The sequence below is a fragment of the Conger conger genome, chromosome 1, assembly GCF_963514075.1.
Source record: "Conger conger chromosome 1, fConCon1.1, whole genome shotgun sequence".
NCBI lineage: Eukaryota > Metazoa > Chordata > Actinopteri > Anguilliformes > Congridae > Conger > Conger conger.
The window spans coordinates 5,299,508-5,309,507 of record NC_083760.1 but is presented as its reverse complement, the minus strand read 5'-3'; the positions used below and the strand labels follow the sequence as shown (position 1 = coordinate 5,309,507).

At 51.9% G+C, this 10,000-nt stretch overlaps 1 protein-coding gene across 1 annotated transcript in view; it reads left to right on the top strand.

Annotated features, from left to right (window-relative positions):
* Positions 1-10,000, top strand: part of LOC133107057 (mannosyl-oligosaccharide 1,2-alpha-mannosidase IA) — a 238,740-nt gene that overhangs the window by 86,478 nt on the left and 142,262 nt on the right. Inside the window, exon 2 of the mRNA XM_061216080.1 lies at positions 6,862-6,958. Coding sequence (XP_061072064.1) covers positions 6,862-6,958 — 97 coding nt within the window. The remainder of the gene's footprint in view (positions 1-6,861; positions 6,959-10,000) is intronic.

The window sequence follows — 10,000 nt, the reverse complement described above, 5'->3', positions numbered from 1 at the left end:
TCCACCAGCCCTTCCCACACCTGCACCAGCCCTGACCACTCCTCCACCAGCCCTTCCCACACCTGGGCCAGCCCTTCCCACTCTTGGGCCAGCCCTTCCCACTCCTCCACCAGCCCTTCCCACACCTGGGCCAGCCCTTCCCACTCTTGGGCCAGCCCTTCCCACTCCTGCGCCAGCCCTTCCCACTCCTCCACCAGCCCTTCCCACACCTGCACCAGCCCTTCCCACTCTTGGGCCAGCCCTTCCCACTCCTCCACCAGCCCTTCCCACACCTGCACCAGCCCTTCCCACTCTTGGGCCAGCCCTTCCCACACCTGGGCCAGCCCTTCCCACACCTGAGCCAGCCCTTCCCACACCTGCACCAGCCCTTCCCACACCTGCACCAGCCCTTCCCACACCTGACCACACCTCCACCAGCCCTTCCCACATCTGGGCCAGCCCTTCCCACACCTGCGCCAGCCCTGCCCACACCTGCACCAGCCCTGACCACACCTGCACCAGCCCTTCCCACACCTGGGCCAGCCCTTCCCACACCTGCACCAGCCCTTCCCACACCTGCACCAGCCCTTCCCACATCTGGGCCAGCCCTGACCACACCTGCACCAGCCCTTCCCACACCTGCGCCAGCCCTGCCCACACCTGCACCAGCCCTTCCCACACCTGCGCCAGCCCTGCCCACACCTGCACCAGCCCTTCCCACACCTGCACCAGCCCTTCCCACACCTGCACCAGCCCTTCCCACACCTGGGCCAGCCCTTCCCACACCTGCCCACACCTGCACCAGCCCTGCCCACACCTGCGCCAGCCCTGCCCACACCTGCGCCAGTCTCCGGCTGAATGAAACATCGGCGCTCAACCCGCCTTCCCTTGTTCCGGGAAGAGCCTGCCATCGCCTGTTTTCGCAGCGAGGCGAAGGATTCTTCTTTTGTTGTTCCGTGACTCAGGCGCGGTCGTCCTGCCAAGCGCGTGAGGCGGAGGAAATCCATCTTTACCGCGCAGAGCTGTGAAGATGTCTGGGGTTTTATTTTACTTTTTTGGGAGATTTTATTCAGAATGACGAATAAATCCGGGCGCAGATGAACGCTTGCCGTGTATCGTGTTATCCACTGCGGAAACGTAAACAATACATCTATCTTCAGCGTATTTAGACATAAAATCTTATTTCTAGTCCTTTTTTTTTTGCTAAGTAAATCAAATGTGTTTGCCAATGAGGTGAGACAGATTTACTCAGTCCAGGACTTGCCAAGGCGGTAAGAAAATTTCACTTGTCAAGCAAAAAAGTTACTCAAAACAAGATCATATTTTCTACTTGAGGTATTTCCTACTTGAGATACATAATGTAAGATTTTACGTCTCATTACAAGACTCAAACATGTTGTTGGCTTCAGTAGAAATGTGAGGAATTCTGGGAGAAAAAAAGTTGGTAACAACTTGCTTGATTGGTAGAGGAGGATTGGGGGCAGGGCCTCACACAGGTTCTGAGGTCAGCCTGTGTCCATCTCCCAGAGCCTGCCGGCTATCTTCCCACTGATCCTGGATCAGCCATGATGGCCAGCTCTAAAGTCCCAGAGGGATTTGTCTCCCTCGCATTCAGGCTGTGGATAACGATGTTCCCCATAGGGATTCTGGGATAGATGTTTGTTTGACTCGGAGGGTGACTGACTACTGGGTAAGATTCCCTATACTGGCAGGGCTTCTGACGCAGATGGCCTCTATAAAGCGCGCTTCCCATCGAAAAGGACCTCAACTGCCTGTTTTTCCGATTAACCGAATAAATAAAAAAAACATCAACAGATTAACCGACAACAAAATTCAAATTCAGAACCGATGTTTGTCCTTGTTCACCGCGTTAAGATTCCGTGCCAGTCTCGTCGTTGGTGCTGTGTTTGTGTCTCGCCTCTTCTTTTTATTTTCTTGTTTTGTTCCTCCATGGAATGCGTGATTGCGTGAATCCGGTGGGACGCGGTTTGTTTTGTTGGTGGTGGTTCCTCCGTTGGGAGTCTGAATTTGTGTTCTGTTTCACGTTGACCCTCGTGGGCCAGCCGGCAGCTTTTGACTCCGATCCTTTGCTTTATCTTTCACGCGTAGCGTGGCGTGCTCCACTCGAATCAGTCAGCGTTCAGCTGTTGTGACCAGTAGGGGCCACTCTTCCGTCTGGAGCGAAATATAATTTCTTATTCTTTTTCCGTTCACAGGTGAGGCTTTCAGCAGAATGTTGAGAAGCTGGTTCACACAGAGAATAGATCAGGAAAAAAATAAAAAAGAACAATCTCGCAGCTGTTTTTATCCGGTTGCCGTAAAAAAGCCAACGCTTCTGTGCGCTGCGTATGACCGTGAGCGTTTTGTGAGCGTGGATTCGAAAAGATCAGCTCTTGCCAGAGTTCCACTTCCTCGTCACGGTTGCCAGCCGCCAAACCTTCCCACACCAGCTTGTTTTGCTGGTGGTAAATATGAAGTTATGATAAAAATAAAGAGCCGTGGTGGTCGTGTTTCAGACGAAAGAGGCCGGAGGGGGAGCGCTCCCGGTCGGTTGTTGTTGGATTCGTGCGTCGTTATTGAACTCTGGAAAAGCCCTGTTTCCGTCGATCTCGTCGATCTGTCGGAGCGTTGCCGTGACGACAGCGGTCATCAGCCTTAAGGCCATAGGCTCTGTGGGCAGGTGGTGTGGGTGTGGAGTGGTTCAGCAGTGGTGGGGGGGGGGGGGGGGGGGGTTTGTAGTAAGCCCTTGTTTCCTGTTGGGCCTCGGGTGTGTTCAGGAGCGTTGCCGTGACGACAGCGGTCAGTGTGTTTGGGGGGGGTAGCAGCTCTTGTTTCCCGTCGGGCCGCAGGTGTGTTCCGGGAGTGTGTGTGTGTCTCTCTCTCGGACCCGGGGTCAGTGGAGCGGCGCGGGCGGTAAACACGGTGCTTACCGCCGCGGGGGACGGGGCTGAGCTGAGTGCGTCTCCAGGGGCCCCGGGGCCCGGGGCCTTCGGCGGGTCTGTTACATCATCAGGTCTGCTTCACCCCCCGACCCCCCCCAGGCTCTGTTTGAGTGGGAGGATTGGCAGCAGTGATTTCAGATATAACTGTACACACACAAACAGTATATAAACACACACACACACACACACACACATACACACAGTATATAAACACACACAGTACACACAGACACACAGTATACACACACACACACACACATACACACAGACACATAGTATATAAACACACACAGTATACACACACACACACACACACATACACATACACGCAGTATACATACACACACACACACAGTATATAAACACACACACAGACACACAGTATATAAACACACACACACAGACACACAGTATATAAACACATACACACACACAGACACACAGTATATAAACACACACACAAGTACATACACAGACACACACACACACACACACATTCACACACTCATCACCCTCCCCATATCCTGTCTGAATTTGGCAGTTGTTATTGGTGAAGAAGGCAGCGGCTCCAGACTGAACCTGTCTGTGAATGTGTCTGAGTCGTGTCTGAATGCTGTGTGAATTGGGCGTCTCTGACAAGCTCTGGCGGAGGGGCTGCATCAGGAGTAATGTGATGTTACGTACCGTTTGTGGGCAGATGGGCCTTTGGGTTTCAGCGGGTGGGGATGGGCAGGCTCTCCTACTGGGCCCGTTTAGAGGCTACACAAGTCCCACCACCTGGCTGAAAATTCCAGTTTAACCAGCCTAAGCCGGTTTAAGATGTGTTTTTGAGACTTCTAGCTGGCTTTAGCTGGTCGACCAGTTGGGCCATCTTTGGCCAGCAACAGACCAGCTTAGAATCCCAGCTAGTCTTAGCTAGAATTTTCAGCTGGGCAGTGTGGAGGATATCAAAACCTTTATATACGGCGGCCTGTAGCGTAGCGGTTAAGGTACATGACTGGGACACGCAAGGTCGGTGGTTCTAATCCCGGTGTAGCCGCAATAAGATCCGCACAGCCATTGGGCCCTTGAGCAAGGCCCTTAGCCCTGCATTGCTCCAGGGGAGGATTGTCTCCTGCTTAGTCTAATCAACTGTACATCGCTCTGGATAAGAGTGTCTGCCAAATGCCAATAATGTGGAAGAAACACACAGCCGGACTTTTACTTTATGAACCCTGGACCTTTCACTGATGGTGCTCAGGCCAAAAAGTGGACATAGCAGTGACCCAGGAACCTGTAGGCCGGACTGTAGGCCAGCAGAGACCCTGGAGACCGGCGGTCTGTGGAGCTCTCAGTGCAGAACTTAATCACTGTTAAATAACCAGGCCTGTTTTCGAGCGATGTTCCACAGTCGTGTGTGTGTGTCTGTGTTTGTATGAGAGTGTCTTTTATCTTCTTTATCTTCTGCCTGGGAGGGCTCTCCTGCCTGGGGCCGGTCTTTGATTCTCTGCCCCCCCCCCCCCTTGGTTTTTCCCCAAATTAACGATCAGATCTGCCTGATGAGTTATTTTCATCTGTCAGCGATGTCATCTGGTTTTGCCTCGTCATGCCCCCTTTCGGTGTCTTTCATCATGTTCGCGGATGTTACGTCTGAACCGCAGCCGCCGAAGATGTAACGAAACGGACGCCTGGTTTTCCCCCAAAATAAGGGTCCCATTCAGGAAGGCTGCTAGGGAGAATACAAACCACAAGCACGACGGGAAAACGCAAAACGAAGAGAGGGAGGGCCCTGTAACTTCTCCAGTCGAAGGCTAGTCCTTGTCCATGACTTCTTGAGGAGAGGTCCTTGTATGGGCATCTTCTCCAGAGGAAGTGTTCGGTCTTTACCTGGGCGTCCGACAGGTGTGCGGTATTCTGAAATGAGGAATGCTGGGGGCAGAGGGGCATTGCAGCGGCCCTGTCCGTAAAGTTCGGCCTACAGGTTCCTGGGTCACCGCTGCTGCAATGTCCACCTTTTGGCCTCAGCACCGTAGGTGTAAAGTCCAGGGTTCATAAAGTAAAAGTCCGGCTGTGTGTTTCTTCCACATTATTGTGTATAATGGCAGACGCTCTTATCCAGAGCGACGTACAGTCGATTAGACTAAGCAGGAGACAATCCTCCACTGGAGCAATGCAGGGGTAAGGGCCTTGCTCAAGGGCCCAACGGCTGAGCGGATCTTACTGTGGCTACACCGGGATTAGAACCACCGACCTTGCGGGACCCAGTCATGTACCTTAACCACTACGCTACAGGCCGCCCGTACTCAATATACCGTATATAAAAGTTTTGAAATTGGCCATTCCAGGGGTGTCAGTGATACCTGTTCTACTTCAGCTCCAGACGTCAGTCAGCACATTGTAGTTCCCCCACAGTGTCCAAAGACATCCATTTTGAGTCTCAATGCTCACCAAAGTCCAGTCTATCAAAAGAAAGTGTTTCCTTTTTTTTTCTCCATTATTTACCTTTATTTAACCAGGTAAAAGCCTCACTGAGATTCAAAATCTCTTTTACAAGAGGGACCTGGCCAAGGTCTGATCAAACAAATAAACATGAAGGTTGCACACACATACCAAAAGATTTACTGCAGATCAGATTCTCCGCTTAAAAACTCAGTTCAAAAGGTCTAGGCACACAGACAAAATGGAAGAAAAGAAACAACAAAAAAAAAAATGTTGCCAAATAAACGTATTTACAATCCCTTTCGGAGGCTTTCAAAATATGTCTGTTGATACATGAGTTTGTGTATTTATCTGATTAACGTCGAGCAACATCGGCGACATTTCGGCGTAGCTGTGCACCCCGGGGCGGAGATGGATGGCTTTTGGCGGGGGCTGGGTTTCGGGAGAGATTAAACACCCCCCCCCCCCCCCCCCCTCCTCCTCCGAGTCTCATTCCGCCCCCGTCAGCGCCCGTGACGCGTGAGTGACAGGTGCATGCTGGGTAATGGCGGTCTCTCCGTCGCCAGGGCTCTAGGCGCGAGGCGGAACGCGGCGAGAGACCGCGGGAAAAACCCAGAACCAGCAGGGAATTATGGGATTGATGAGTCCCGGTGTGTTCGTGGCAACCCGCCTTCTCTGTGTAAAGCGACGTTTCTGCACTTAGTCTGAACCGCGTCTGATGGGATATTGTGACACTGCTCTTCTCGTGGTGGTGATCGTAAGTGGCTTAGTTATTACTGCTTCTACGTTTGGTGTTCTTTTTAAATTATTTGGCAACGTGTGTGTACGGCAACCTGTATGCCTCGTGGCTAAGGTATGTCACTGGGACCCGCAACGTCCGTGGTTCAGTCGGTGGCCCTAAACCCCACATTACTCTCAGGGGGGACTGTTAATCAACTATAAGTCGCTTTGGATAAAAGAGTCAGCTAAATAACCAATTATTTTTTATTATTTCACGTCATGCCACTAAAGCTAATTAATCAGAACTTGAAGCAGAAGCTGGTGAACCCCTCCTGTGCTGTGAAGCGTGCTCTCGGTTTAGTGACACTGCGCCTCATTATCGTATAGAATCCTGATGTAAGTCAAAAATAAGCCAGACGTAGTAAAACACTGAAGTATTTTAGTCTGAGACTAATATTCAGACTTCAGATATTATTTTGATGACTTTTTTTGTTACAAACCGACTGCCAACGAGTGAGGTGAGACAGTTTTAGCCATTTACAGTTTCCCTCGTCGTTGTTCATATTGAGCTCATATTTTCTACGACTGACAGCGTTCTGAGGATCACCGTTTCCTGCTGGAACGCTGACGAGTCTGACGCCAATCAGGCCGTTGTTTCGGAGACGCCGTTCCCTGTCCCGTCTCTGATCTCTCTCGGTTCGGTGACTCTTTGCTGGAGCGCTGGCTCTAGTGATCCCCCTAACGTGCTCTCTCTCTCCCTCTCTCTCTCTCTCTCCCCCTCTCTCTCTCCGTCCTCTCTCAGATGATGAAGTTCGCCTGGGACAACTACAAGCACTACGCCTGGGGCAAGAACGAGCTGCGGCCGCTGACCAAGAACGGGCACATCGGGAACATGTTCGGTGAGTGAAGCCCTGCGACACGGAGGCGTTTCTCCTCCTTCTGCGCCCGGGGGGGCCCCGGGGGGGCCGGGGGGGCGGGGAGGCTGCCACAGAGCCTGCTGGTCCTCTCCTCTCAAAATCTGCCCCCAAAAAATTCTAATAAAAAAAACTTTGCTGTTGCTGTTGTTCATATTCCCCGCCGGTCCAGGGGACTATGTTCTGAGCCGGCCTCAGCGGCTCCCCCTGGGGGCGGTGTGGGGAACACCGCTGCTGTTCTCCCGGATTAGCGGCAGTACAGGTGAGCACTAGCACTGCCACTAGCTTAGCGGGTTTCTGTGTTCATTATTCAGCACCCCACTCGATCTCTCTCTCTCTCTCTCCCTCCCTCCCTCCCTCCCTCCCCCTCTCTCTCTCCCTCCCTCCCTCCCTCCCTGTCCCTCCCTCTCTCTCTCCCCCTCTCTCTCTCCCTCCCTCCCTCCCTCCCTGTCCCTCCCTCTCTCTCTCCCCCTCTCTCTCTCCCTCCCTCCCTCCCTCCCTGTCCCTCCCTCTCTCTCTCTCCCTCTCTCTCCCTCTCTCCCTCTTCCTCGCCCTCTCTCTCTCTCTCTCTCTCTCTCTCCTCTCTCCGCTCTCCGCTCTCCGTTAGCCCGCCGCGGCGGCATGCTACGCTCCCGTTCCTCCGCGCGCTCTGGTGACAGCGGCGGACGGGATGGGCGGTAATTGGGAGACTCGTCGCGGACAGGGCTTCTCACGGGTCCCTGCCCGCTGAGGGCATTCGATAAAGTTATTAATAACAGTCAGATCAGATATTAATGAGGACAGCGTGTTCCATATGATCCTCTCTCCCTCTATTCACCCCCTCTCTGTCTATCTTCCCTCTCTCCCTCTCTCTGTACGTCTTTCTCTCCTACTCTCTCTTCTCTCTCCCTCGCACTTTAACCCTCTCTGTCTCACTCCCCCTTTCTCTCTCTCTCTCTCTCTCTCTCCACTCCTGGGAGTGGGGGGGATCTTGTTTTATGGATTTGATCGAGCAGGATGATTCTGACCTTTTCAGAAGTTTTAATGACACTTCACCCCCCCATCCCCCATCCCACATTCCCCGAGAGAGAGAGAGAAAGAGAGAGAGAGAGAGAGCGAACTAGTGCACGCCTGTTGCCTGGTTACCGATGCGTTCCTCTCTGAGTGTGGAGGCTTGTTAAAGGTCTCCCTCCAGACAGCAGAAGGTTATCCTCACTCTCACCAGCTCTGGATCCCAGCTGCTTTCCCTTTTAGAGCCCTGTCTTTAGTCCTGATTGATGGCCTGTCTGTGGGAAACTGGCTCCTTGTGTGGAGAAAAATCCAGCTCAGATCTGGAGACTGCTGGGGTGGAATTATAAATCATTTGTCAATCAGTCATATAAGTCTTCTGTTTAGGCTCTCTCTTTCTCTCTATTCTCTCTTTCCCCCCCTCTCTCTGTTCTCTTTCTCTCTTTCCCTCTCTCTCTCTCTATTCTGTTTACCTCTCTCTCTTTCTATTCTGTTACCTTTCTCTCTTTCTCTCTGTTTTGTCTTTCTCTCTTTCCATTCTCTTTCCCTCTCTCTCTCTCTCTCTCTCTCTCTCTCTCTCTCTCTCTCTCAGATGTGAGGTTCAGACTCTAAGTCTAAGTGGCACTGGTTTATATTTAAAATCATTTCACACTTACCGGTCAATTAGTCACAGACACAACTGGGATCGTATGGACGTGAAACCCTATCCTAGTGCTCTCTCATTATACACGTTTGAATCCATAAATTACTGTCCGCGCATTGCTGTATCATTCACAGATAGTAATTTAATGTATCGCACGTATCTGGGTTTTTCATGCTAAACTGGCCAATGTGTCTAATTGACGGGGTTATTAATAAACCATATGAAGTAGCGTGTTGGGGAAAATAACAGGTTTTCATTTATCCAGCGATTGCTGAATGAAACACGTGGAAAAACGGGTCATAAATATGACCGCACAATATGTGAATTATTTAAAATACACCTCATAATGTTGATGAGTCATTTACATTATGTCTACGGGGAATTATTCACCATGTTCTGTCGCTCGTGGAGTGTGTTTCAGCTCGATGCCAGTAGCAGATACAGGGCTCTCCGACCCTGCTGCTCCTGATCTAGGTTCCTGTTGGCACACCTCATTCTAGTTATTTGCAGCTCAATGAGATCTCTAGCTGTTGAATGAGGTGTTGCTTTGTTAGGGTTGGAGTGAAAACCTACAGGACAGCAGACCTCATTGAGTGCGTCATGCTTTGCTGGCCCTTCCGCAACGATCCGCCCGCGGGTAGCCTGATCGTTCTCCCGTTACGGAAACGGCGATTACCGTCGCGCTCGCCAACAGATCCAAAATGGCCGCCGGCAACCCGACCGCCCTGCGGAGACGTTAACGAGCCCTCCGGGGACGCAAGGCCCGATATGCGAACCAGTTTGACAAACAAGAGGAGACGCAGCGAACCGTATGGCCTGCGCTTACGTAACCTATTGGAAAATGAGGCGGTCGTGAGATTCCAGAGGGTGGAACCCCACTGGTTCCCGTCGATGCGTAGTTTGCGGTTGTCAGGGCGATGTTTTCGCCGGCTGGGGGCCTGCCTGCGGCTGAGGACTATCGGCAGCCGTGTAAAGGCGGTCGATGGCGGATAGGCCGCCTCCGTGCCGTTAACGGTCAGCGGCGATCGTCCGGACACCGGGTCAAACCATCCGCAGTTATCATTTAATTGACGCCTTATCACGGAGCGGTACAATTAGCGTAGAATATCACTCCGAGCGGGTCATCGCGCGCAAATGAACATCGAGTTTTAAATCGTTCATTTATTTCCTCCGTGTTTTTGAAATTGGTTCCTCCATCAGACGCAGAGATAAGAAGGACATGTTCGACCGGTGGGGGTAATCCGATAAGCAAATGGATTTTATTTGAATTGGGGTTTTTATTTTAAACATGCCCACACAGACACGCACGCACACACACACACACACACACACACACACACAGACCCTGACAGACACACACACACACACACACACACACAGACCCTGACAGACACACA